Below are 28000 nucleotides of genomic sequence, written 5' to 3'. Positions count from 1 at the left end.
CCGAGGCGCAGCGCCGCCTCCAGGTCGCGCAGCACGTCCGTCTCCTTGGCGTCCAGCAGCGCGAAGCGGCGGTCGAGCGCCGTGAGGTGCGCGAAGGTGAGGTGCGGGTGCGCGTGCGACACCGCGCGGCTGGAGCGCGGTCACGCGTCGCCGAGGCGCAGCGCCGCCTCCAGGTCGCGCAGCACGTCCGTCTCCTTGGCGTCCAGCAGCGCGAAGCGGCGGTCGAGCGCCGTGAGGTGCGCGAAGGTGAGGTGCAGGTGCGCGTGCAGGCGCAGCAGCGCCAGCTCGCGGAAGTGCGCGGCGTACAGGTGCGCCACCACGTGGAACAGCAGGCGCACCACGCGCCGCACCACCGTGCCGAAGTGCGCCGGGAACTCGTTTGCTGGAATACAACACCACACGGTCTGTTTTATTTGTCTGTTCGGAAAAATCTTGTAATCTGTTTTAAACGAACTATCCTATTATATATATTTAGTGCGCCTCTCCCGTGCGAAGCCGGGGCGGGGCGCCATCGAACCCCCAGGTAGGTACAGCTGGTGATGTGTGGCACAACTTTCAAAGAATAACCGTTTTTAGGGCTCCGTACCGCAAAAGGAAATACGGAACCCTTAAAGGGCCACTTTGTTGTCTGTCCGTCTACCGTGTCTGTCAACGAAACCTTGGCCTCGAATTTGGCAGGTAGGTAGGTCTTATAGCACAAGTAAAGAAAAAAATCCAAAAACCATGATCTTGTGGTTGCATCACAAAAAAAAATGTATGCATGAACAAATAAAATTAGTATTTTCAATTTTCAAAGTAAGATAACTATATCAAGTGGGGTATCATAAATGAAAGGGCTTTACTTGTAGGTACTCGTACATTCTAAAACAGATTTTTATTTATTTTTATGCATAATAGTTTTTGTTTGGAAATAATACCCGAGTTCAGAAGTGCAGAGTGCGCGATCGCGATGCTGAACGCGATCTGTGGGGAGCTGGACACCACTCACCGTATTTAGTGGGGAAGATGGTCTCGTCGTTGACGGTCTTCTGCGTGTAGGTCATGACGTAGTCGACGTACTGCGGCGCCGCCACGCGCGACTTCTTGCCGCGCTCGTCGTACCACGCGTAGCTGCGCCCGCCCGGCCCCGTCATGTCGGCGCAGGCGGGCGCGCGCGCCGAGCAGAACTCCGACACGGCGCCGTACAGCAGGTTCACGTGCTCGAACAGCGCCAGCGCTGCAACCACACGCGACCGACTCATTGCCAGTGGCACAGAGCATCCACCTCATCTTCATTAGTGGAGAGATCATTATTTCTACTAATCGACCATATCTGGCAAACAAGAAAAATTTACCACCTCGTTTCTAGTAAATTGCTTGGCTAAGTGTGATTTACAATTTTTAAAAGGAAGTGTCAGATGAGCGATATAAGTTATTGCCTTTTAAAATCTGTTCCTTCCCTATTTCGTTGCATGAGTCGATGATTGGGCCAAAATTCAAGTTGCGTTGGTTGCGAACTACCACGCATTCGTGTGTGTGCGTGTGCGTGTGTGTAGGCGAGGCAATGATACCTACTGTGCGACGCGAGCCACTCGTTGTAGTCGAGGCCGTGCGGCAGCTCCACCAGCTGGCGCATGTCCAGCTCGGGCAGCTTGCGCTCCAGCAGCGCCTCCTGCAGGTACAGCTTGGGGCATGTGTGTGCGTGTGTGTGTGTGTAGGCGAGGCAATGATACCTACTGTGCGACGCGAGCCACTCGTTGTAGTCGAGGCCGTGCGGCAGCTCCACCAGCTGGCGCATGTCCAGCTCGGGCAGCTTGCGCTCCAGCAGCGCCTCCTGCAGGTACAGCTTGGGGCATGTGTGTGCGTGTGTGTGTGTGTAGGCGAGGCAATGATACCTACTGTGCGACGCGAGCCACTCGTTGTAGTCGAGGCCGTGCGGCAGCTCCACCAGCTGGCGCATGTCCAGCTCGGGCAGCTTGCGCTCCAGCAGCGCCTCCTGCAGGTACAGCTTGGGGCATGTGTGTGCGTGTGTGTGTGTAGGCGAGGCAATGATACCTACTGTTCGACGCGAGCCACTCGTTGTAGTCGAGGCCGTGCGGCAGCTCCACCAGCTGGCGCATGTCCAGCTCGGGCAGCTTGCGCTCCAGCAGCGCCTCCTGCAGGTACAGCTTGGGGCATGTGTGTGCGTGTGTGTGTGTAGGCGAGGCAATGATACCTACTGTTCGACGCGAGCCACTCGTTGTAGTCGAGGCCGTGCGGCAGCTCCACCAGCTGGCGCATGTCCAGCTCGGGCAGCTTGCGCTCCAGCAGCGCCTCCTGCAGGTACAGCTTGGGGCATGTGTGTGCGTGTGTGTGTGTAGGCGAGGCAATGATACCTACTGTTCGACGCGAGCCACTCGTTGTAGTCGAGGCCGTGCGGCAGCTCCACCAGCTGGCGCATGTCCAGCTCGGGCAGCTTGCGCTCCAGCAGCGCCTCCTGCAGGTACAGCTTGGGGCATGTGTGTGCGTGTGTGTGTGTAGGCGAGGCAATGATACCTACTGTGCGACGCGAGCCACTCGTTGTAGTCGAGGCCGTGCGGCAGCTCCACCAGCTGGCGCATGTCCAGCTCGGGCAGCTTGCGCTCCAGCAGCGCCTCCTGCAGGTACAGCTTGGGGCATGTGTGTGCGTGTGTGTGTGTAGGCGAGGCAATGATACCTACTGTGCGACGCGAGCCACTCGTTGTAGTCGAGGCCGTGCGGCAGCTCCACCAGCTGGCGCATGTCCAGCTCGGGCAGCTTGCGCTCCAGCAGCGCCTCCTGCAGGTACAGCTTGGGGTCGCCCGCCGCTTCTCCTTCGCGCTCCTTGCGCCGCGCCTTCCTGCAACGTGAGAGATATAAATAATAAATATTTTTGGATATATCAAGTCTTGCTGGCAAACTAAGCTCTGCTGCTTACGCGGTTAGAAAGATTCGACAATTAACTGACGTGGAACCCGCAAAGATAGTATATTTTGCTTATTTTCATAGTATTATGTCTTATGGAATCTCAATATGGGGTAGAGCGGCAGATATTGGGAGAATTTTTGTATTACAAAAAAGGGCAATACGCGCAATTTATAACTTAAAACCACGCGATTCACTTCGAGAAAAATTTAAGGAAATAGGTATCCTTACCGTAGCCTCTCAATATATTTACAACAACATAATTTTTGTAAGACAAAATATTCTTAGTTACAAGAGAGTTGGCGATCTACACAACAGGCTGACTAGACATCGTAAAAGGCTTGCGACTCCTACGCTCCGCATCAGGAAGGTCCAAAAGTCATTTGTGGGAATGGGTATAATCTTTTATAACAAAATTCCTCAGCCAATTTTGGACTTGCCTTTACACAGGTTCAAAAAATCTATTAAAAATATGCTCCTGAGAAAAGCATATATCGAGGATTATGTAAATGAAAAAAAAGCGTGGATTTGACCTGCAACTCGCTCCAGCAATGCGCAGGACTTCAATTGCTTTTATACATGGCATAATATTGTATATCAAATCTTTGAAAAGAGCAACCGCCGAGTTTCTTGCTGGTTCTTCTCGGTAGGAAAGGCATTCCGAACCAGTGGTAGATGCTTTTGACGATTCAAAAGAACTTGTAAAAGTCTAATTGAATAAAAATATTTTGAATTTGAATTTGAATTTGGAACCGGTGCCAATCAGCCGCATGAACCGTCTTGTGAGTTGTGACTCCACATTGGCACCTCGTCGGCTCAGACTCCAAAAATGTTATTTATAGAACAACATTACTTCTTGTATATATACATAATTTATTTGGTAATAAATTAAATTATTTTTTAACTTTTTGTGTTGTGGTTATTGAAGTCCATTTTAATTTTTTCTTGTTTTTTGTATTTTTCAATTTTAAGTAGCCCTCTCTATTAAAATATGCTCTGCTTGGGTAAAAACCCACTGTTTATGAAACTATTGTACTCTGATCGCGAGCAATTTACTCTTATCCATTGAGGAGTTCTATTCTCCATCTCCGAAGATATTCATCAGATCTTCACCAAACTAAAATGGTACTACCTCGGAAGTATGACCTATCAAACTAAAAAAGAATTATCAAAATCGGTACATATTTGGCAGAATAATCGCGTAACAAACATACAAAAAAAAAAACCAGCCAAGTGCGAGTCAGACTCGCGCACTGAGGGTTCCGTACTCGGGTATTTTTTTCCAACATTTTGCACGATAAATCAAAAACTGTTATACATAAAAATGAATAAAAATCTGTTTTATTTTTCCTGGGATCTTGTCCTGGGAAATTAAAAGTTTCCACGAGATTTCAGACCCTAAATTCACGCGGGCGAAGCTGCGGGCATCAGCTAGTAATTTTTTTTTTTTTTAAATCAATAGGGCTTTGTGGAAAACCCGTTCACAAATCCCCATTAGTTCTATTGAGGGTTGATGTGGCTTTGTGAGCGGAAAGTTCACAAACCCGTCGCAGGGAAGTGTAGATTCCACACTCAATAACATATCTAATTATTATTAATTATAGACTTGCCTTCACACACACGTTTAATTTATTAATTACTTGTTATGTATGTATACAAACGAATATTATTTAAATGATAAAAGGTAGGACCAGTGCGAGTCGGACTTGCACACGAAGGGTATTATTTTCACGGTTCACGAGAGGATTAGCGGTCCACTGACGACGGATGGACAGCGGAGGCGGAGCTGTAGGCTCTGTACCCAGAACCCTAAACAGTGTGGACTGTGGATTCGAGTCGCTCCAGCAACGCGCGGTATTGCAATATTTCTCATGTAGCAATATGCGTAACATTGTAAATGGACCATTTGAGAGGAGCAACCGTCGACTCGTCGCGCGTCGGCTGGTTCACGGTAGCATCGGCTTCGGCCACTGCTCAATTATTTATCTATTTTGAGCATTCAAAAGCACTTGTTAAAGTTTATTTGAGTAAAAAACTAAGTAGGTAGGTAGGTATTGTATTTACGTATTTTATAATAATGAATGTAATGTAAATAAATAATGTAATGTGATATTTTAACTTAGTAGTACCTCCCGTGTACATATGTAATGTACTCTTGCTGAAAGTCTAACGGGCCAGACTACCTACGTAATGATAGTTTAACGTCAACTTAAAACTAAAGTTAGAGTTCCAAACGCGCCCCGGCCCGAAGAGAAGCCCACAACAAACTCAGCGGGGTGTTTTCACTATCACCACACAATATTTAAAACTTATTAAAAGTACCACAGCCGTTAGCGCGACTCGTTCCCAAGCTTTCTTTAGTCTGTATAATAATGCATTGCGGTCGTAACTCGTAATGCAATAAGGTCACACGGCTGATAAGTTCCACAGCGGCGGGCGGGGAGGGTCTGATATCACAGCCACAGAGCGAGGTCACCTCACCTAAACGGCACGGCCGCGTACAGGTAGGACGGCAGCGAGAGCAGCACGCCCAGCACCACCGCGTGGCACATCGCGCCGGCGACTGCCGAGTGCCGGCACCGCGCGCCCACCCCGCCCCCGCGCCCGCGCCCGCCCCCGCCCTCCGCTACCGTTCTACATCCATGTCGACTGCAGTGGGTATATGCGCAATTACTATCCATCAGCCATCCAGTGGCGCGCTCGCGGTGCGACGCCGATGCGACACGGATACAACCCACGCGGACAACATTTTGAGGATTTGCATGTGATTAATTATTATGATAATTTATTTACTTTTGGTAAACAACCGGCCAAGTGCGAGTCAGACTCGCGCTTTTGCCAGTATTGCAAGAATCACACACCTCCGGCGTAGTGTGGAATGGGCGGCGAGGACGCGGCGGAGCGTCCGGCCCGCGGCCTGCGCGTGTCCTGTATAGCCTATGATATCGGTGAAATTTTTTATCGCGAATCCCCGAACGATTTTGAATAGAGAATTTTTGTGGAAATATTTAGAAACTTTGAATATTTTTCACTAAAGGACACAAGAAAAATAAAACATAAAGAGGCTACTTCAATTTCTTTAATTTGTAAATACGCCACAATAGGCGTTTTGGTTGATTTTTCATGATTTTAGCAATGTTTCACATTTTTGCCTGGATAAATGTGTGATCTACTTTTGTCAAATCCGAAAGTTTCTCGATGAAGACCATCTTTTGAACTTGTTACACAATATTTGTCTCTCAAAATATTTCCGTTGAATTGGTCAAGCGAGGGCAGTGCGCGTGTTTACTGTTAGCCAGTGACGGATTAAGACTACTTGATGCCCTAAGCAATCCATGCCTGTGGGCCCCCCTATCCGTATGTCAACTAGAATCGGTCTATAAACCTTTACCGCCTAAGAACATTCGTTTTTTGTAAAATAAGAAGCTGAGATGTAACGTACTTTAGAAGTGGAGTAGGTGCGACAACAATAAAAACCAAAGCATAATTTATTCATTTATTTATTGAAATGCGCCTTGCGGCTTTTGGGGGCATTCGAATTGTCGAATGCATAAGCGGGCAGCGAGTGGGCAAACGGGAGTGGGGTTATGACTCTAGGTCGGACTCTAATCTCTATGTCAACCTAAAACGCGCGAATTTTCAAATTAGTCCTAGAAACTTTTTTTGGTGTGGTTTTTGGTGACGTGAGAGTGAGACGTGATGCCCTATAAGGACGGATTTTTTTGTGCTCCTTCTGGTGCCCCCTCAGACGTGATGCCCTAGGCAATTGCTTAATTTGATTAAGGGTTAATCCGTCACTGCTGTTAGCGCACGGACCGTTACGTATCTTCTGCGAACGATTGGCGATAGATAGATAAGATATGATGCAGCGGCGCAGTGCATACACCTAGCTGATAAATCATACTTTGATATCAGATACTCGCGGACTTGGCGATACCTAATGTACATAACGTCGTGGTTTAACGACTTGAGTAATAAGTATGTATAAGGTGAATGGCGGGTCGTGCCTACGAGGAGGCAGGTACGTACGGAGCAGCGACGTCGCCACACGGCTGCTGGGCGCGGCTCGCGTCCCAGCGAGACCGCGGTGCATTTAAAACAGAAATTTCCATTTTTTTATGAACTAACATAACAGTAAGATATAGTATAGATATGAAATAAAATACATGAAAGAATCATTAAAATATTTGAGAAAATGTTAGGTAGATACCTATGAAACTTTTGCGCTATAATTATAGCAAAATTGATTTCGTTAAGGCGAGTACGGACTGCTGTAACGTAACATGCAATGTAACACGCAATGAAAGAATTTACCGTCCACATTGTCGCAATGTATCCTGCAATGTAACAAAATTCCCATAGTGTGGACGCCTTACGCGCACGAACTGTGCACACTGCGCGCACGAACAGAGCATTTCAACTCGTGCGCGCCGCGATCCGCCATTTGTCGGTTTTTCGCCGAACACAAAGGGGCGCGCAGTCAGTGTTGCCAATTTAGCAAATTTTATGCTAGATTTGGCATATTTTTATGTTGTTTAGCATTTTTATAAGTTATTTAGCAAATAGCATATTTTTTGGCATATAAAATAATTATGAATAACAAGTTTACTTTCCTTTTTTAAGTCCAAATACTTCAAAAATATATATTTAAAATATACTGTAATTATCATTTGTTTTTTATTGTTGATGTACTTCTTTATAGTTGGATAGGGCATCACTGTCTGATATTTGATGATGGTGCCAACTTAACGGCAAGGGTAACCTTTACGTCAAACGCTCTCAAGCGTGTTTCGGGGATTCCCCAACAAATCTAATTCAATATACCATAGACAAACAGCATTCTTTCACTCCCTCCTTCCTTTACGAAAGAAGCGAGATAGATTGTAAGTACTATACCGCGATTACCGCGTATTCACGTATTTACTGTCACTGTAAATGAAAGAAAGTTTAAAAGTTTTACGTGCATTATTAATTAATTGCTTAATAGTCGTTAATATGCCGCCTAAATACAGTCAGCATTACCGGTCTGAGTGGGAGCAAATGCTGGATTTCAAGGATTGGTTACAGCCTGTCAAAGATGATACGACGAAGGCCTATTGTAAGTACTGCAAGTGCGAGATGATTGCAAAAGTCCATTGTTTAAAGTTACATATTTTGTCAATCAAGCATAAGAAAGCTATAGAACCAGTAAAAAGTCAAAGAACAATTAATTTTCCCAAAGTTAAAAAAGATCTAAATACACAGAGAGCAGAATCTTCACTAGCGATGTTTGTGTGCGCGCATTGTTCGATTATGGCTGTCGATCATTTATCAAACTTATGTAAACACCGATTCGGTGATAGCAAAAGTGGAGACTTACGAGTCCATCGTACAAAATGCACAAATATTATAAAAAATGTTTTGGCGCCTCATTTTATTGAAGAAATTGTGTCAGATTTGGGAGACCAAGAGTATAGTCTCTTGCTCGATGAGTCCACGGATATTTCTGTAAGCAAAATGTTGGGAGTATCGATCAGATATTTCAGCCGATCTTTAAAAACAATAATATCCACATTTCTGGGGTTGGTCGAGATTGAAGATGGCACTGCAAACAGCATAGTCAACGGTATTAAAGGATTATTGTTAGTTTTGAATATTGAAATAAAAAAAATGATCGGTATTGGCACAGATAATGCTACGGTGATGACAGGCACTAACAACGGAGTACATGCCCTATTAAAAAATGAAACTGGTAATGATAATTTGGTATTAGTTCGCTGCGTGTGCCATTCATTACAGTTGGCTTTATCGCATGCTTCGGAAGAAACTCTACCACGGAATGTTGAATTTCTAATAAGAGAAACCTACAATTGGTTTAGTCATTCTTCGAACCGTCGACTATATTACAAAAATATCTACCAAACAATTAACTGTGGCTCCGAACCATTGTTAATTCCACAGATGTGCAACACCCGATGGATATCAATTGAACCAGCAGTCAACCGTATTCTGGAGCAATGGGTGGAATTAAAACTCCTGTTTGAAGTTGCTAGGCGCGATAACCACTGCTATATGGCAGAAACACTATACTCCATGTATAATGATCCTGTGAATCATTTGTATTTATTGTATTTAAAACCTATTTTGGAGGAAGTCCAAACTGTGAACAAGCTATTTGAAAGCAACAATATTGACCCAACAAAACTTTACAAAGATTTGTGTGCCTTAGTTCAATCTACAAGTCGGCGTATTTTGAACCCAACTGCGAGAGTCGATATTTTTACACAAAATATAGAAAGTTATTTGGATCCGAAACCGTACATGGGATATGCTTTTGAAACAAAATTACGGGAATACAACCTTCAACCTGAAGTGGAAAATAATTTACGTCAACGTTGCCTGAATTTCACACTGAAACTTGTTTCAGAGCTGCGTTCTAGATTACCAATTAATTTTAATATACTTGAGAAAGTATCTTTATTTTCAGTAGAAGAAACTTTAAAAGCAGTCAAGCCTTCTCTAATCGATATTGCAAAAGAATTCCGACTGGATGCATCTACAATGGATAGGCTCATGTCTCAATGGAGAAACATAGTGCACATTAAATGGGAACGCACATCTTCCACTGTAGAATTCTGGAATGAAGTAATTGATTACAAAGATGCAGCTGGTAATAACCCCTTTGCAGATTTATCTCAGTTAGCAATATCATTATTATCACTACCTCATTCCAACGCAGAAATTGAACGCGTTTTCAGCCAAATGAATATAGTCAAATCTAAACTTCGCAACCGTTTGTCGATAAAAACTTTAAATGCCATTCTATACGTCAGATTCGGCCTAAAGAGGGCAGGGAAATGCTGCTATTCTTACACAGTTCCGGATAACGTACTGCGCTCTATAGGTACCAAGGAGAGTTATAGTCTTGAGAATAAGGCTTCCACGTCTACATGCACATCAGCTGCCGAGCCTGCCGATGAAGACGAAGATATTAACATTTTATTTAGTAACATAGTCGATTAAAACGTAGAATAAATCAAAATTTTGTTGATTAATAAACATTTAAAATTAAATGACGTTGTATTTGACATTGAAAAATGTTAGCTTATTTTCTGGCAATATTATAAAGCAATTAGCATAATTTTGGCAAAATTTTAACATCAGTTTAGCAAGTTTTAGATTCACCTTGTTGGCAACACTGCGCGCAGTGTGCACGGAGCGCCGATGTGGACGGGTTGTGTGTGTCTGTACTGCAGAACGCGCGCGAACCATGGAAGAAAACACAGCTTCGGCAGACTGAGATATGTTCGCCGCGCGCATGCCGGAAAAGATGCGAGTACGTACGTGCTCAGATCGTGCGCACGCTGCGTCCACACTTATGAAATGCGCCTTTCATGTTACATTGCATGTTACGTTACAGCAGTCTGTACCCGGCCCCTCCACCCCCGCGCGCGCGTGACGTCACGCCACGTCACGACTGACGATGCGACGACTAGGAACGAGGAAGAGGCGTTGCGTCGTTGGCACGGGTGACGGGTCTTACCGCCGCACTTTACTGTCATTTGCAGTTTGCACTGATGATAACCAGCCGATTTCTAAAATTTCAAGTGTTTAGCTTTCGTCTTGTTATGTAAGTCGCACTATGGCTTTTTTGAATGAATGTTCAACTCATCGCATCGGAGCGTTCTGTTATAACCCTAGCCTAGGCCGCATATTGCTGACTTACTATTTCCAAATTGACACAAATAATTAATCATCAATCAGCAGTATGGGGCCTATAAAACGATGCATTTGGCGTCAATAATTCAGTTTCGACTCTTCAATCCGATCCGCTCTAACTTCGGACCCGGTTTTTGCCTGCCGCGCCGGTTAGACCTCGGAAAAGATTGAAGAAGAGACTCCGGCTCTCTAAACCCTTCACTAGGGTCCGCGCTCGGTATAATCCAAGTAACTAAGTCGACTGTATGAACAAAGAACACTAAATAAACGGGGTGTTAATTTGACTTCGAGTTTGTTTCTCTGCCGCCGAGACACCCCGTCATAACAGTTCGTTTCGTACGAGTTACGACGGATCGCTTCGTATCGAACGGACACACGGACAGGTCGACGAGAAAGCGTGCGATACAGACGCGTCGAGGTCGAGTGCGCGTCGCACTCGCACACGATAGGTTCCGTACCATCATAAAATAATATCACACTTTTATTTTTATTATATAATAAACATAAAGTAGCCTATATTTTTACTCAAGTTAGTTATTATCATTAAGACTTTGAACTTAATCACTTATTGGCTTTACATTTCAATTGGTTCAATACGATATCTAAGTCCCGTTTAGCACCCTTTGGATGTCCAACTCAAAAAAGATTGTCTTTGTTTAGTTATTATATTCGTAGCGGTTGCCACATTCACAAGATGTCGCTTCTAAATTCAATCAATCAACAACGCTCGATACATGAACCCCAGCCTGATAACTCACGACCAACGGCCTAGATGGCAGCACGAGTAGCTTAACCTTTCCAACGCCACCGTCGGCTATAGCCGACAAACCAAAACGTACCCCACACGCCAATGACGGGTATAGCCGACTGAAATTACCGTTCACAATATTGGCAAATAAAAATTAAAGTAACGCTTGTGTGTTTTATTTTATACTTCCAAATTAAACTTTAGTATCTATGCTATACATTTATCATAACAAAAATCCTAAACTATGAAAAATAAGAATGAACAATATGAAATAAAATCATGTCAAAAGTCATCATTCGCGGCGTCCCCACACGCCACGGACGGGTATATAGCCGACAGCTAGTGATGTTTATTTTTAATTTATTTTATTTAATAGGAAGCCAACGGTATACAAAGAAAAGTAATTATGACGACTTATATAAACTTAGGACTATCAATGTATACTCACATGTATAATGATGTTGTCTTGAACATAGGAACTTGAAATAATAAAAATTTTAAAATGTTAAAATTGTTGAGAAATTTAATGAAAACGATGTTAAATTATTTTTTCCGATTGTATTTTTTTTTTTTTTATTCACTATAGGTAAGCGCTTGACCACAATCACACCTGATGGAAAGTGATGATGTGGTCTAAGATGGGACGTATCCACAAAGTATTGCAATAAACATTTCACCTACAGTTACAATAATATATATACATAGTTATAAATACAGAGCAGATGCACCATCGATAATCTAAAACTCCGCTTTCGATACATCCCTAGCGCATCATCCAATGTCCATGCTCTGTACGCCACGGACGGCTATAGCCGACAATCTGTGACGTCATAAGCGTAAGAAAACATTGATAGTGATGTGGTGAACTAAAATGAGTGTGTTTCGAATAAAATAGTTACTACGAATTATTTTATTCTAAATAGTATGAAAAATCCACATTTCTGTACGTTTCGTACTACTTACATTATTCGCGGGGAGTTCACGTATGAACTATACGTAGGGTTGCCATCTGTCCGGGTTTCCCGGATTTGTTTTAGTTTAAAGGGCATCCGAGGAGCGTCCGGGTGGGCTTCATTTATAGTCCGGGTTTAAAAATTTAGTCTTGGACTGCCCGGTACACATGCACTGTGCCCGCACGCCGCGATCAATCGACTGATAAAACTGAAGCACTGATGAGCTCATTCGCCTGTTGAATAATTCCAGAAAAAGAACTTGATAAATTTTGGAAGTAATAAATAAACACTCTAAGTAGTTTATATTCCCTATTTTGTTTTGAAAAAAAAAAAAAACAATTTTATAGAAAAAAGTAGTTAGGTAATAAAAATAAATTATTAGGGTCTACAGTCTATAGATCTCTGGCCACCCTATTTGTTTATGGTTGGTTAGTTTCCGGAATACCATGAATTTGTCTTAGCCGTAGAGAGAATCAATCACTATTCGTAATCAAATCACTATTCGCTAGTTATCGATAATCGGCGTGCCAAACTCATTGAGGTATTACTACGCCAAACTACCACATCCCTAATTTAGATGCGAACAAATCGCTGAACGCCTTGCCCTCCACGCCACGGTCGTGTATAGCCGACAGAAAATGACGTAACCAGAGTGAATAGTGCTGTCCAAACGTGTTTGGTGTTAGTTTATTATCTCATTGATTTCTTGGTTCCTTATTGTTAAAAACTATTTAGCTGCATTGAAATTGTTTCTTCAATAAGAAATAGTGGGGATTTAATAAAACTCATAAATTTAAAAAATAACTTTTTTAATAAAAATAATGAATTATCGATACAATTTTCCCATCTCTACTTTTTCGTAGGTATTTGAACGTTGAATTAGGGCTTGGCGTGGCAGGCACGGTTTTTTTTCGACAGCGTGGCGTTGAAAAGGTTAATTGGAAACTCAACGAGAAACACGCAACTTTCAATCGCATTGACAGTGCGTTTACCAAACACATACACATACATATAGAAGAGTCAACGTCTAACCGTCGGCCCAGCTGGCGCTACCGAGCACGACACCCGTTCCCTATTGGTACGGTCGAGCACACAGACACACAGCTCCCGTACATATTTATCCTGTGTATAAGTATTATGCTAATAAAAATAATGTGAGAATAATAATAACAAAAATTATCAAAAATAAATTATTTTAATCCCAATTTTGTGACAACCCTAGCATATTTGCGTAGGACAGCGTAAACACCTACACGAGCGGCGGCAACTGAAGTTCATACTTTTCGATACACAAAACTACAAGCAACGACGAAATACGATACACGCGGTCGATACGGACTCGTCAGAGCTGTGAGTAGTGCGCGCGAGCTGCGGCGCCCGCGGACGCCAACAGTCGTGCGCAGTGCGTGCTGTGTGGAGCGCAGTGGCGTGAGTCGCCCGGCCGCATACCGTTAGAGAAATTGCGCAGCGCCACGCGACCACTGGCGAGTGTATGTAGTACGGACTCGTCAGAGCTGTGAGTACTAGTGCGCGCGAGCTGCGGCGCCCGCGGACGCCAACGGTCGTGCGCAGTGCGTGCTGTGTGGAGCGCAGTGGCGTGAGTCGCCCGGCCGCATACCGTTAGAGAAATTGCGCAGCGCCACGCGACCACTGGCGAGTGTATGTAGTACGGACTCGTCAGAGCTGTGAGTACTAGTGCGCGCGAGCTGCGGCGCCCGCGGACGCCAACGGTCGTGCGCAGTGCGTGCTGTGTGGAGCGCAGTGGCGTGAGTCGCCCGGCCGCATACCGTTAGAGAAATTGCGCGGCGCCACGCGACCACTGGCGAGTGTATGTAGTACGGACTCGTCAGAGCTGTGAGTACTAGTGCGCGCGAGCTGCGGCGCCCGCGGACGCCAACAGTCGTGCGCAGTGCGTGCTGTGTGGAGCGCAGTGGCGTGAGTCGCCCGGCCGCATACCGTTAGAGAAATTGCGCGGCGCCACGCGACCACTGGCGAGTGTATGTAGTACGGACTCGTCAGAGCTGTGAGTACTAGTGCGCGCGAGCTGCGGCGCCCGCGGACGCCAACAGTCGTGCGCAGTGCGTGCTGTGTGGAGCGCAGTGGCGTGAGTCGCCCGGCCGCATACCGTTAGAGAAATTGCGCGGCGCCACGCGACCACTGGCGAGTGTATGTAGTACGGACTCGTCAGAGCTGTGAGTACTAGTGCGCGCGAGCTGCGGCGCCCGCGGACGCCAACAGTCGTGCGCAGTGCGTGCTGTGTGGAGCGCAGTGGCGTGAGTCGCCCGGCCGCATACCGTTAGAGAAATTGCGCGGCGCCACGCGACCACTGGCGAGTGTATGTAGTACGGACTCGTCAGAGCTGTGAGTACTAGTGCGCGCGAGCTGCGGCGCCCGCGGACGCCAACAGTCGTGCGCAGTGCGTGCTGTGTGGAGCGCAGTGGCGTGAGTCGCCCGGCCGCATACCGTTAGAGAAATTGCGCGGCGCCACGCGACCACTGGCGAGTGTATGTAGTACGGACTCGTCAGAGCTGTGAGTACTAGTGCGCGCGAGCTGCGGCGCCCGCGGACGCCAACAGTCGTGCGCAGTGCGTGCTGTGTGGAGCGCAGTGGCGTGAGTCGCCCGGCCGCATACCGTTAGAGAAATTGCGCGGCGCCACGCGACCACTGGCGAGTGTATGTAGGACACTTAGTGAGCTGCAGGACGGCGTCCATCAGGCTGCCCAGGAACGGCAGTCGGATCCTGCGGCGCGTTCCCTCCGACGGCTCCGCTCGGGCGAGCAGCCGACCGAGGCGAGGCTTACCAAGTGCAGTCCAGGCTCCAGCACGTCGCACAACAGCGCGATACTGCGAGGAGCCGCCCGCCAGACACCACCCCTCAAACGCAGGGGTCTACAAACTTTGAAGCCTTACGGCCATAATGATTTTGTCAGTGTGTTCCGAGCATCGATGGTTCCGAGGGCCAAAACAGTTTAAATTTTTCTGCCCTTAACTATATTTCTTTCTATTTTATAATAAAATTCCACAGTCAATTTAAGACTTGCCTTTACACAAATTTTAAAAAATCTATTAAAAGTATGCTCCTGAAAAAGGCTTATTATACAATCGAAGATTATCTAAATGACAAAAAAGCTTGGATTTGACTCGCTCCAGCAATACACGGCGCTGCAATTGCTTGTATACAGTATGGCATATTATTGGAAATCTATACTAATAAATAAAATTGGAGTGTCTGTCTGTAATTTCGAAATAACTACCTCATATTAAGCTCATATGGTTATTTGAACGATACCAACACTGAATCACGCGTTTTTAAAATTTTTGTCTGTCTGTCTGTCTGTCTGTCTGTCTGTTTGAAAAGGCTAATCTTCGGAACGGCTGGACCGATTTTGACGGGGTTTTCACAGACAAGTAGAGAATTGACCAGGGAGTAAAATAGGCTACTTTTTTAACCGACTTTCAAAAAGGGAGTTGTGTTTTTCTTCCTATGTACACCGAAATCTCCGAGATTTCTGAACCGATTTGCGTCATTTCTTTTTTAATCGATAGAGGAACTTTGCGACATTGTTTCATAAAAAATTTGGAGTCCAACTCCTCAATCCTGATGCTGCAGGGGATCTGACCAATCCACGCGGGCGAAGCTGCGGGCATCAGCTAGTTGAATATGTAGTTGAAAAGAGCAACCGCCGAGTTTCTTGCTGGTTCTTCTCGGTAGGAACGGCATTCCGAACCAGCGGTAGACTATTTTGACGGTTCAAAAGCACATTTTGAATTTGAATCTAGCTAGACTAGTCGCAAAGTACGCGACCAAAGCAAATAGGTATACGCTTTTTTGCATTTATTAATATGCTTAAGCTTAGATACTGCAGTCAAGTTTTCTGCGTCATCATTTCTGTGGTTAAGTTTTACCTTGCAAGTTAATAAAACCGAGTAGGAAATTATCATTATGTGTTTTCTTCTTCAACTTATCACAGCAATAGTGACAACAATAAGAAATTGGCTGACGCGGGCCGGATTGATGGCACTGGTGGGCCGGATTTGGCCCGCGGGCCGTAGTATGGAGACTCCTGCTCTAACGCATGATAATAATATTTGTTGTATTATGTATGACGCAATACAATAAAAACTGGCCAAGTGCGAGTCAAACTCGCTCACTGAGGGTTCCATACTCGGGTATTTTAGAATGTACAGATAAAGCCCTTTCATATGATACCCCACTTGGTATAGTTTCTTACTTTGAAAATTAAAACACATTTTAATTTTTTTTTTCTGTGATGTAACCACAAATTCACGGTTTTCAGATTTATTCCTTTACTTGTGCTATAAGACCTACCTACCTGCCAAATTTCATGATTCTAGGTCAACGGGAAGTACCCTATGGGTTTCTTGACAGACACGACGGACGAAAGAACAGACAGACAGACAACAAAGTGATCCTATAAGGGTTCCGCTTTTTCCTTTTGGGGTACGGATCCCTAAAAACCCGTTCAAGTCCAAGCGAGTCCAAGCCGAAATTTTCAGGGTAAAATTTCCTCAGCAAACTTATTAAAAACACCAAGTATCAATTATTTATCTATTATAGTTTCAGATTTATTGATATCTGAAATACGTCGATTTCGTGACTCACTGATGATCATCAAGACCTCTAGGGTAGGTCGGAGCAACCCCCTCGCATGGGGAACCCATATCTACTCTTGTCGCGAGAATGTTGACATTTTCATCGTACGATGTTCTTGGCAGTTTTGTCAAACATACCAAGTATCACTAGTCTAGCTTTTAGGGTTTCAGATTTATTGGCATATGAAATACGTTGACACTGGTGGGACATGCGATCTATCCCGAGTCTAATATATAGTTCTTAAATGCTCAACTGTACCGTATTATTATTTACAATAATAACAAATAACTCTACTTATAAGACTCGATTCTACAAACCCTACATCTTGGCAAAAAGTATTAAGTAAGCTTATTTGTTATTTATTGTTATACACGTGGTACAGTCAAGGGCACTTAAGAGCTATATACCTATACTTTGGAGTTTAGATAGGTCCCTTTAGATAGGCAGAACACAGCGAAGCTCAGCTAGGGGCTCGGCTACACTAGAAACCTCATAACTTTTGTACAGTGAAAGCATACAAACTTGCGAGTCTCCGCAACCAAAAAGTACTTAAGTACATGAAATCTTTTCGGTGGCTTCAATTTACTCGTACTATAAGATATTGCACAATTTGTAAATAACTACAAATTTGACATTGGCTAATCAGTGTATGTTTGTTACTCCTACACGCAAAAACTACTGGACGGATTGGGCTGATAGATTATACTCTGGATTAGCACATAGGCTACTTTTTATCCCGGAAAATCAAAGAGTTCCCACGGGATTTTTAAAAAACTACATCCACGCGAACGAAGTCGCGGGCATCAGCTAGTTTTATATATTTTTCATAAAAATCTGGTAGCAGGAAGTGGTAAGTCAGAATATTTTGTTTAATTAAAAATTGGAGTATCCAGCGGCACGCGACCGTAGGCACGTCGAGGCCGCCACGTGCCGCTACGTGCCGCTGTGTGCCGCCACGTGCCGCCGTGTGCCGCCCACGTGCTGCCATATCGCGTACCGCGAAAGCATCATAAGGCATATCTCTGTGTACATTGAACGCAATTACTTACAAGGTTACATTCAAATTTTGTTCATTTAAAAACAATGAAGAATGTAATTGGGAATATAGGCGCTGTTCCACGGCAACAAGTAGCACATGTTACTCCACTCGGTAACTAGCCATGCAACCAATTACACCATCCATCGCTTATGTCCGTTAGCGACCGGCCACCTACCTGCCCGCCCGTCCGTCCGACTGTATGTCCGTTAGCGGGCTGTATCTCGTGAACTTACCGAACGCCGCTATCAAGCACAAGCCGGTCAAGTTCCAGTCAGGCCTCGCTCTTTTAGAGTTCACCTCAAAAAATTGTCGAAAACTGACAACTTTGACGGCCCCCCATTTCTTTATTTTTTTAAGATAAAAATAAATAAAAAATATATTCGTACTCTACTCAATGACCTCTAAACAATGATATTCCACATGCTAGGGTCAAAATAAAATATTATTTGGCTCATTTATCCCAATAATCTGAAAAATAATTTAATTGAATTTTTATTCAATATTTAGTTTTGGGTCGACGTTCTACATCAAATACCAAAATTTCAGGTTTGTAACTCATTTCGGATACGAGCAAGAGACCTGTGACACACGGACAGACAGACAGCAGTGTCATTAATATGGTTCCGTTTTTAGCCTTCGGGTAAGGAACTGTAACAAGCGGTCAAGTGCGAGTCGGACACGCACCAGCGCGTGAGAGATCTCAAACCGCGCCGCCCACGCACACCTCGCGCCGCTAATTCGGTTAGCGCCGGCGATGCGGCGTGACGCGACGGCCGGCGGGGAGGACGGAGGTTACCTGCAGAAGCACGAGACGGTGTCGTCGAGGTCGAGCGGCAGCGCGGCGAGCGGCGCGGGCGCGCTGCGGAGGCGCACGTGCGCGGGGCGGCGCAGCGCGGGCGGCCAGCGCCGCGGCGCGGCCTCGTCGTCGCTCATGGCGCGGGGGAGCGCTCGCGGGTGCGCGCCGCGCGCGACTGACGCCGCCGCCGCCCGACCCCGCATGTGTACACTCGTAATTGAAGGCCATTCAAACGGAACCATTTTACTTTATACCAGCACGTTTTGTTTAATTTCATTTACAGTTTGTTTACAGTTATTTACTTACGAAACTTGACATGGGTACTGACTTGTTACAAATGCTAATTCTGGCTTTTTAATGCTTAGTTACGAACCTTAGTTAGACCCCACGCATGTTTAAATTCAACCCTATGTTTCCTATGACGTGACCCGGCGCGCGCCCGCGCCGCCGCCGCCGTGCCTCACTATCGCCCATTGATAACATGACACATATTATTTTTTCAAATACAGCAAACAATCAATGTCGTACTGAATCAGTAATAATAATAATTAACTAAGTACCTATATCCAATTTTTTTATGAAAAAATATAATTGAGATATATCCCCCAGATAAGAGAAATTGTAATCTATCGCAATTCCTCTTATCTGGAATAATAAACATTGAAATATCATTTATTCAAAACAAGCGGCCCGCCCCGGCTCCCGGCTCGGCTCGCACGGGTTATATCCATGTTATTATTATATTGACTATATTTTATTTTCAAATAATTAAAGATCACCAGGAAATAAGCTACCCGTGCAAGCCGGGGCGAGCCGGGGCAAGCCGCTAGTTATGAAAAATAAAAATAAATGTTTTACTTTGCAAATGTGCTAAATGTTCAAATATCATTTATACAATTTATTATTTCACCAAATAATTCATTCAAATTGGCGATTATGTAAAATGGAAGCCATCCCGACCTCTCTCTTGTGTCCTAAGTTCTCTGTGACTTTTTTAGGGTTCCTTACCTCAAAAGAAAAAACGGAACCCTTATAGGTTGTTACTTTGTTGTCTGTCTGTCTGTCTGTCCGTCATGTCTCTCAAGAAACCTATAGGGTACTTCCTTTTGACCTAGAATCATGAAATTTGGCAGGTAGGTAGGTCTTATATTACATCATTAAAAAAAATAATTAAAATATGTTTCAATTTTCAAAGTAAGATAACTGTACCAAGTGGGGTATCATATGAAAGGGCTTTACCTATACATAATAAAACAGATTTTTATTTATTTTTATGCATAATAATTATTGATTTATCGTGAAAAATTGTTAGAAAGAATACCCAAGTATGGAACCCTCAGTGCGCGAGTCTGACTCGCACTTGGCCGGTTTTTTCTATTTCATATTTTGTAGTTTACAACCGCTTTGGTGAGTCAAAACGTCCCTAAACAGAGGGCTGAACATAAAACCCAAAGGGTATAAAAACAAATGTTACTCTGCAGTCTGTTTGTCTGTCCGCGTGTCACAGGTCTCTAGCTCATAGACAAAATAAGCTACAAACCAGAAATTTTAGTGCAGAATGTTGCCCCAAAACTGAATACTGAACTAGAAATTAGATTAAATTATTTTTCAGAGGGGTGCCACGAAACCCCTAACACGTGGGGTATCATTGTTTGGAGCTCATTGAGTAGAGTATGAATATAGGATCCTCCTCCTCCTCCTCCTCAGGATTTCCCCCAGCGAAGCTCTGGCAGGCCAATAGCCCATAATGTCTCAGTGTTATGACATATCATAGTACCAGAAACAAAACATCTCGGGAAGCACATAGACACATGTACACATCACAAGCTATAATAAATAGATGGCTGAAGGAGATGTGATGCTATATTATTCATATTTTAAACTGATAAAAGTCAAAAGTATGGGGTCACAGCCAGCCTCTCTCACGGCCAGTTCAGTTTTCGTCCAAAGTTATGTTGCAAAATACCTACTTGGTCACTTTGACAGGACAAGAAACAGTGTTTATTTATTAACACAAGATCCAAACAATCTTAATTTTTACTAAAAATTCTACAATAGATAGTTGATTGAAATTCACCTGTTATGATAGTTTAGTAATGATTAGTCTTAAAGGAGCTCCAACTGACACAATTAACAATTTCATTAGATGGCCCCATTCAGATGCATCAAAACTTTCAATGTCCGACTAATACTTATCCCAAGGAACACAATTAAATCAAAAGACACCATTCCTTATGTCCCATATATAAATATTTAGTAGACATTATACACATCACATTGTTACACATGTCATTGATTTGATTTTACACTTGATCAGTGAAGGTTGAAGAGATTTTCTGAAATTTTCCTATCAATTGTTCAGAACTGAGTCATTTGGTTTGCCATTAAACATAACATATACTTACAATAGACAGTTAAGTAACAACTGCAGAATACAGACAACAGAACGAACTGTGTGAACCAGTCGACTGTGTCCCGCAGGTACTCCGGCAGGCGCTCCAGCTTGGCGGATTGCTATCGACTCCCGAGTCGCGGGCGCCGGACACTCACCCCATGAACCAGTCGACTGTGTCCCGCAGGTACTCCGGCAGGCGCTCCAGCTTGGCGGATTGCTATCGACTCCCGAGTCGCGAACGGAGTACTGCACTGCGGACGCCTCGGCCGCGGCGCTGTCGGTGCTATTCAGCCACACCAAATCACCATCTGTCCCATCACCATTAACAATGTTCGAACTGACTCGTGATAACTGTTCACTTTAAAACACTGCTAACTAGAGCGTGTCGGTCACCGAAACAAAATCTTTACGAGAGCAGCTGAGTTGGATTCGCCATGTTGCGCAACTTTAACTTCATCAGAAAGAGATTTATCCGAATACAGCAATGCCGTATTCGAAAAACGATACACAATTTAATAACATTAGTATTACATATGACACATTCAAAATTGATAGAGATTAAAACCACTTTTCATGCTTTTCACTAGTACTGAATCCATGAATCAAAAATAAATACATTTTTCATAAAATTTTATTACTTTAAGTTGGTAGCACTGACCAGCAAAGAGATGTAAATTATGTAGTCTTTGGCACTGATCTGACATTCTGCCAAGGTGAAAGGTCCAAGACCATAGATTTTCATAGATAAGATAACACTAGTATATACCAGAGACAAGACTACATGGCAGATCTACATGCTTGCGAAAACAGCAAGCAACAAGCACTGGCAAACGTTTGGACGGCCTGTGTTGCTTATTCTGCTATATTTAGTCTATTCCAGGGCTCCAAGCCTAACTGAAGGCAAACACCCAAACACTGTGTTCTTATAATTTCACTTATGCTGCAAAGGTGCCAACATGATGGCTTCCTATATTAATGGGCATCGAGTCCAATAATTTCTGCTTGCCTCCATAGGCATACTCTTAGGCATACGTGTCTACTTTACTGACTCAATGTTTGACTCTATGACTTGACTTTGACAGTTAGTATGACACTTTGATACTTTGGTTTCTGGTCGGTGGTTTGATAGGTGCTAGAAAATCCAAGAATCCAAGCAAATCCAAGGACCAAGATCACTATCATATCATATCACTGGTTTTGCAGAACATGATTGTGAGTTTTCATTTTTGAAGATTGGAGACCAAGTATTATCATTGAGTCACTGTAGTGGATTACATTCGCGAGCTTGCGGCGGGCCCGTGGCGCGCCGAGTGAGAATGTCGATCGTGGGGTCGGGTGTCGACGGGCTGGGCTGAGCGGCAGCATGTACGAGGGCTCGTGCGGCGCGGCGGCCGCGGGGCAGTGCGGCGCGGCGCAGCGCGAGGGCGAGGCGCCGCCGCGCGAGGCGCCGCCGGCGCCGCCGGAGCGCGACTACAGCGGCTTCGACATCGTCAAGGCGACGCAGTATGGCGCCTTCGCGCGCGTCAAGGAGCTGGTGGAGGCCGGCTGGGACGTCAACCAGCCCGACCACGAGACCGTCACGCTGCTGCACTGGGCGGCCATCAACAACAGGTACCCCATACTGCTGCCGTGCTGTGTCAGGGTCACAATAGCAGCCGACTGACACAGGAGTGTGAGTTCAACCACTGACCCACAGGCTAGGTGTCAAATAGTGTGTGTGCCCTTAATGTGCTGTTTCATATGCTACAATACTTCTCTATAATATTATCTTAAAACCCACACCATTAAACCTTGATGACATAATGGTATTGATTCTGTTGTCTTTATCTAAACTGAATTTAGAGTATCTGCATCTTTTTCTTTTTGGTATGGTTAAAAAAGAAAGGAAACTGAATTTTAAATTTAGAGACTAAATTTTAGTATACTCTTCAAATTTAAACACTAGATGTAAATATTAAATTTAATTGTTAAACATACAGATTAATAATAATTGATAAATAGTATGATGCTAAAATTTTTTAAAAATCTCACATGCTATACAAGATGCTATATCACAAGTATAGGAAAAAATCTGAAAACTGATTTTGCACTATTTCATTTGTGTGGATTTTGACCCGACTGTGGCAAAGCCAAAAGGAAGGGTTATGATTTTATTAAAGATCCTGTTACAGTGTTATCTGGAATGAGTTTGTCAGCGGAGGTGTGTGCTAGAGAGTGTCAGTGTGCTGCGTGTGTGCAGGCGGGAGATCATCGCGTTCCTGCTGGAGCGCGGCGCGCGCGTGGACGCGCGCGGCGGCGAGCTGCAGGCCACGCCGCTGCAGTGGGCGGCGCGCCAGGGCCACCTGGAGGCCGCCGTGCTGCTGCTGCGCGCGGGCGCCGACCCCGCGCTGCGCGACGCCGAGGGCTGCGCCGCGCTGCACCTGGCGGCGCAGTTCGGCCACACGGCCGTCGTGGCCTACCTGGTGGCGCGCGGCGTGCCGCCCGACGCGCCCGACGCGGGCGGCATGACGCCGCTCATGTGGGCGTGCTGGAAGGTCGCGGCCGTTGACCCCGCGCGCCTGCTGCTCACGCTGGGCGCGTCGCCGGCGCCCGCCGACCGCGCGCACGGCAACACGGCGCTGCACTGGGCCATCCTGGCGCGCAACGCCACGGCCGTGTCCACGCTGGTGCTGTACGGCAACGCCAGCCTCGACGTGCCCAACCTGCGCGGCGTCACGCCGCTGGCCATGCTGCAGGGCCATGCCGATGCGCTGTGGCTGGGCGCCAAGGTGGCCGAGCGCGTCAAGGAGCACGCCGCGCTCGCCTCCAAGAGGAACGTGTTCCGGAGGCTGGCCTACGACAGAGTGAGTCGTGAGCATATCTCTGTCTGACTTTAGGGCTCCGAGAAACAACCAAAACATAAGTAGACATCCCTACACAAAATAGCGCAGAAAATAGTGTCATTGATAAAAAGCTGAATGTCACTTTACAAAGTCTGTTGTACAAAGCTTCCAATACCAATTAGAAGCAAATATCAATGTTTGGCTATCCCACTTGGACTACCAAATCAGAGTGAGAGGTATATGTGATAAGTAGGTATTTATAAACAATGATTGTATCATTGTTTATAAATAAAAAGTTACATGTTCCTAATCTGTCATTGTGTTGACAATCTCCATGTACTCAAAAATACATAATAGTGCTGTGCCATGTCCCGACAAAATAATGCTATTATCAGAAAACAATTCCTGTGGGTTTCCTCAGCGAGACATGAAGCGGTGCAAAACTAATACAAAAGTCGCAAACAGTTTTGCAAAAAAATTAAAATATACTCAATAACCACAAACACTGAGTAAAAAATAATTTTTATTTGTGGTTATTGAAGTCAGTTTCTTTTACTTTTTTATTTTGCAACTTTTAATTGGCCCCACTGTACTAAAATATGCTATACCTGGTTTAAACCCTACTGTTTACTGAACCATTACACCGATCGCGAGCAGTTTACTCTTATCCGTTGAGGAGTTCTGTTCCCTGTCTCCGAAGATAGTCTTCTGACTAGATCTTCATCAAACCAAAATAGGACCACCTCGGAAGAATAACCTACCAAACAAAAAAAAAATGGTTAAAATTAATTCTATCGTTTACGAAATAATGATTCCCATAGTGGCGGTTTTACGAATTAATAATGTGTGGCTCTTAAACGAGTTTATACATAATTGTCATGAACTAGGATATCAACACGTAGTATGAAGCTATACGTATTACGTACATAGGAAATGTCAGGACTATTGTGACATGCATTACTGACTCGCGCTATGACAGTCTCAGTCTCGTATGACTGCAGTTCTCGTAGCTTCAAGCGGAAAATATGAAATGGTATTTTTGTTGCGAAACGACTCCTCGTTTTCATTTGAAACATTGATTTGTTGTTTGTTTCTGGGCCCACTGGCGGAGTTCTGCGCCAGTGGTCGGTATTAAGTCGGAAATGAGTAACAGCCCTGCTGTCGAGTGTCGAGTGTTGAGCAGACTCGGCTGTTTTTGTTCCAGTCTATAGTCTTCGTACAGTCGACTTTTTAATCCCAGAGACCAAAATTGTCATTTTCACTAGAAACGTAAAACTTAAAAATAATGATACCAGCTTAACAAAAATAGTGTTGAAAAATAGTCATGGTTTCGGTTCAGATAAAAATCGTTAGTAAAATAATATTGCGTGCATAATGAGTAAAACAAACCTAGGAAATGTGTGGTTACGAGATAAAAGCACCACTCATCCCATTTCATTTGAAAGACTTAAACAATAGAGTAAGTAAGAATAAAATAATTCACCTAAGGAATTATTCAGTAGTATGTCAAACTCATAAGTTGAGAATCAGCCCATACCTACTTCACTTGAATGGGAGTTATTTTCAATACATATTATGTCATCGATGTCGTAAGTATCGGTTGCACCCCATCACTATCAAAGAGCCTACAAATCGGGCACCACATAGTGTTTATATACCTACTCTTTGCACAGAAACATCGTTTTAGTCTCCCGGATTATATTTAATGTCCCATCGACAAACTGATCCTATCACAAACTAATCTAGGAGTCGGAACAGATTAAAGGGGAAAAAATCAAAATTATTTTGAATAAGTAGTATTTGAGTGGCTTCGGTCTTGCCGTGCTGCTAGTTGTCGCGCAGTCGCCGGCAGTGACGCTCGCTGTTGCAGAAGTTCCGCTGGTGGTGCGTGGTGAGCGTGCCGTTCCTCGCCTTCTACCTGACGGGGCTGGTGCTGGAGGCCGACGCCGCCTACGTGCTGAAGGCGCTGCTGCTGACGGCGCTGTTCGCGCTGCTGCACTGCCTCACCAACGCGCTGCTGGACGACGAGCTCAAGAACATCTTCCCGCTCAGCGTCTACCTGGCCACCAAGCTGTGGTTCTACATCACGTGGGCCGTGTTCGTGGCGCCCGTCGTGGGCGCCGCGCCCACGGCCGCCTTCCTGCTGTGCTCGCTGGCGCTGTGGTACACCTTCCTGCGCTCCTGGCGCTCCGACCCCGGCGTCATCCGCGCCTCGCGCCAGGACAAGCTGCGGGTGAGTGTCGCCCCGCGCCCCTCACCGTCCCCCGCGCCGCCCCCACTCACCGCCCCCTCCCGCCCGCAGACCATCGTGGAGCTGTCGGAGCGCGGCGGCGCGGACGGCGGCGGCTTCGAGCCGGCGCGCTTCTGCTCCGCGTGCCTGCTGCGGCGCCCGCTGCGCTCCAAGCACTGCTCCGTGTGCAACCGCTGCGTGGCCAAGTTCGACCACCACTGCCCCTGGGTCGCCAACTGCATCGGTGAGTGTGCACCCCCGCTCCCCGCGCCGCGCGCCGCGCGCCGCGCCCCCGCCCGCTGACCCGCGTGTGTTGCAGGCGCCGGCAACCACCGCTACTTCGTGGGCTTCCTGGGCAGCCTGCTGCTGATGTGCGGCTGGATGCTGTGGGGCGTGTGGCGCGCGCTGGAGGCGCGCTGCGCCGGCGCGCCCGCCACGTGGCCCGCGTGCTGCCCGTGGCTGGCGTGGGTGATGCTCAACGCCGCCTTCCACCTGTTCTGGGTGGCGGTGCTGGCCGGCTGCCAGCTTTACCTGGTGGTGTGCCTCGGCATGACCACCAACGAGCAGCTGAACCGCGCGCGCTACCGCCACTTCCAGGCGCGCGGCGGCCGCTCGCCCTTCACGCGCGGCCCGCTCAACAACCTGGCCGACTTCCTGGGCTGCGGGCTGTGCGGGCTGCTGGCGCCGCGCGCGCGCGACTGGGCGGCGGCCGGCCTGGACGACGACGCGCAGCACTACGTGTGAGCGGCGGCCGCCGGACGAGCTGGCCGACTTGCTGGGCTGCGGGCTGTGCGGGCTGCCGGCGCCGCGCGCGCGCGACTGGGCGGCGGCCGGCCTGGACGACGACGCGCAGCACTACGTGTGAGCGGCGGCCGCCGGACGAGCTGGCCGACTTGCTGGGCTGCGGGCTGTGCGGGCTGCCGGCGCCGCGCGCGCGCGACTGGGCGGCGGCCGGCCTGGACGACGACGCGCAGCACTACGTGTGAGCGGCGGCCGCCGGACGAGCTGGCCGACTTGCTGGGCTGCGGGCTGTGCGGGCTGCCGGCGCCGCGCGCGCGCGACTGGGCGGCGGCCGGCCTGGATGACGACGCGCAGCACTACGTGTGAGCGGCGGCCGGCGGACGAGCTGGCCGACTTGCCGTACCGAATAGTGCTATTTTTGTAATTAAGTAATGATATTTTTTGTACGTAGTGTACTAAAGTCTCCTCTTTGACATTCACTATTTTGTAAGCAGTGTGTTTTGCGGATGGAAGAGGTGAAAGAATCTGAAGCTGCTCCACTCACACGGCGCGTGACGTCACGAGCGATCCCAGTGTGACTCGTATCCGGCGCCGAAACGAACTGCCCCTCTATGCAGCGGTGCAGGTGACGCGCGAGGCTGTGTGCGTGTGTGCGTGTGTGCGTGTGCGTGTGTGCGTGCGTGTGTGTGTGTGACAGAGTTGCGAGTGTGAGCGAACACAACGGTTGCAGACAAGAAGTAGTCAGTATTAGCACGCATAACTCGTGAGAGTGCTCGATGTAAATATTTTTAAAATAAATTTGATCACAAATGTTTATACCTTATCTTTGTATGATACTAGATGTATGCTTCATATCGGTTAAATAATGCGAATAAAATATTCTAAACACTTATTCCTATGTTGTACGTATTTGTACCACCTACTCGCTACCTATACTAATGATTACTATATTAATGATACTATACTAATGATACTATACTAATGATACTATACTAGTGATACTACTGCTCGCTCCGGTTGCGACCGACGTGAGTTTAGTATCTACATATTATTGAAGAGCGC

At 46.2% G+C, this 28000-nt stretch overlaps 3 protein-coding genes across 7 annotated transcripts; 2 read left to right on the top strand and 1 right to left on the bottom strand.

Moving 5' to 3' along the window:
- Nucleotides 1-2: 2 nt before the first annotated feature.
- On the bottom strand, nucleotides 3-21832 carry LOC123865871 (MOB kinase activator-like 2). 4 transcript variants are annotated; one of them, XM_045907071.1, is made up of 5 exons: nucleotides 21207-21284; nucleotides 11439-11442; nucleotides 2679-2836; nucleotides 989-1216; nucleotides 3-382 (listed from the first exon to the last, which is right to left on the bottom strand). In XM_045907071.1, coding segments are annotated over exons 1-5 (633 nt in total). In that variant the 5' UTR covers nucleotides 21208-21284; the 3' UTR covers nucleotides 3-140. The 4 variants fall into 4 exon arrangements, with proteins under 4 accessions (XP_045763027.1, XP_045763026.1, XP_045763024.1 ...); XM_045907070.1 differs by lacking the exons at nucleotides 11439-11442; nucleotides 21207-21284 and adding an exon at nucleotides 21301-21832; XM_045907068.1 differs by lacking the exons at nucleotides 11439-11442; nucleotides 21207-21284 and adding an exon at nucleotides 18751-18968.
- On the top strand, nucleotides 1555-27830 carry LOC123865870 (palmitoyltransferase Hip14). 2 transcript variants are annotated; one of them, XM_045907067.1, is made up of 5 exons: nucleotides 1555-1693; nucleotides 23375-23988; nucleotides 25838-26200; nucleotides 26270-26441; nucleotides 26517-27830. In XM_045907067.1, exons 1-5 carry the CDS (start codon nucleotides 1672-1674, stop codon nucleotides 26939-26941), a joined length of 1596 nt encoding a protein of 531 aa, XP_045763023.1. In that variant the 5' UTR covers nucleotides 1555-1671; the 3' UTR covers nucleotides 26942-27830. The 2 variants fall into 2 exon arrangements, with proteins under 2 accessions (XP_045763023.1, XP_045763022.1); XM_045907066.1 differs by lacking the exon at nucleotides 1555-1693 and adding an exon at nucleotides 22226-22756 and having other exon boundaries at nucleotides 23385-23988.
- LOC123865872 lies at nucleotides 7558-10078 on the top strand. The gene is made up of 2 exons (XM_045907072.1): nucleotides 7558-7999; nucleotides 9368-10078. Exons 1-2 carry the CDS (start codon nucleotides 7837-7839, stop codon nucleotides 9901-9903), a joined length of 699 nt encoding a protein of 232 aa, XP_045763028.1. The 5' UTR covers nucleotides 7558-7836; the 3' UTR covers nucleotides 9904-10078.
- Nucleotides 27831-28000: the final 170 nt, after the last annotated feature.

The sequence above is a fragment of the Maniola jurtina genome, chromosome 6 (genome assembly GCF_905333055.1).
Source record: "Maniola jurtina chromosome 6, ilManJurt1.1, whole genome shotgun sequence".
NCBI lineage: Eukaryota > Metazoa > Arthropoda > Insecta > Lepidoptera > Nymphalidae > Maniola > Maniola jurtina.
Note: the sequence above shows the minus strand (reverse complement) of the source record. Positions and strands in the feature narration are given on the sequence as shown.

What these genes read in the sequence shown, in the direction of transcription:
- LOC123865872 (XM_045907072.1), top strand. Translation starts at nt 7,837, where the DNA reads ATGAAAGAAAGTTTAAAAGTTTTACGTGCATTATTAATTAATTGCTTA. An exon ending in TGATACGACGAAGGCCTATT is followed by an intron (nt 8,000 to 9,367) that starts GTAAGTACTGCA and finishes CTTTATTTTCAG; the next exon opens with TAGAAGAAACTTTAAAAGCA.
- LOC123865871 (XM_045907068.1), bottom strand. Translation starts at nt 18,953, where the DNA reads ATGCGGGGTCGGGCGGCGGCGGCGTCAGTCGCGCGCGGCGCGCACCCG. An exon ending in CGAGTGGCTCGCGTCGCACA is followed by an intron (nt 1,217 to 2,678) that starts GTAGGTATCATT and finishes GTGTGGTTGCAG; the next exon opens with CGCTGGCGCTGTTCGAGCAC. An exon ending in CATCTTCCCCACTAAATACG is followed by an intron (nt 383 to 988) that starts GTGAGTGGTGTC and finishes GTTGTATTCCAG; the next exon opens with CAAACGAGTTCCCGGCGCAC.
- LOC123865870 (XM_045907066.1), top strand. Translation starts at nt 22,509, where the DNA reads ATGTACGAGGGCTCGTGCGGCGCGGCGGCCGCGGGGCAGTGCGGCGCG. An exon ending in GGAGGCTGGCCTACGACAGA is followed by an intron (nt 23,989 to 25,837) that starts GTGAGTCGTGAG and finishes TCGCTGTTGCAG; the next exon opens with AAGTTCCGCTGGTGGTGCGT. An exon ending in CTGGGTCGCCAACTGCATCG is followed by an intron (nt 26,442 to 26,516) that starts GTGAGTGTGCAC and finishes CGTGTGTTGCAG; the next exon opens with GCGCCGGCAACCACCGCTAC.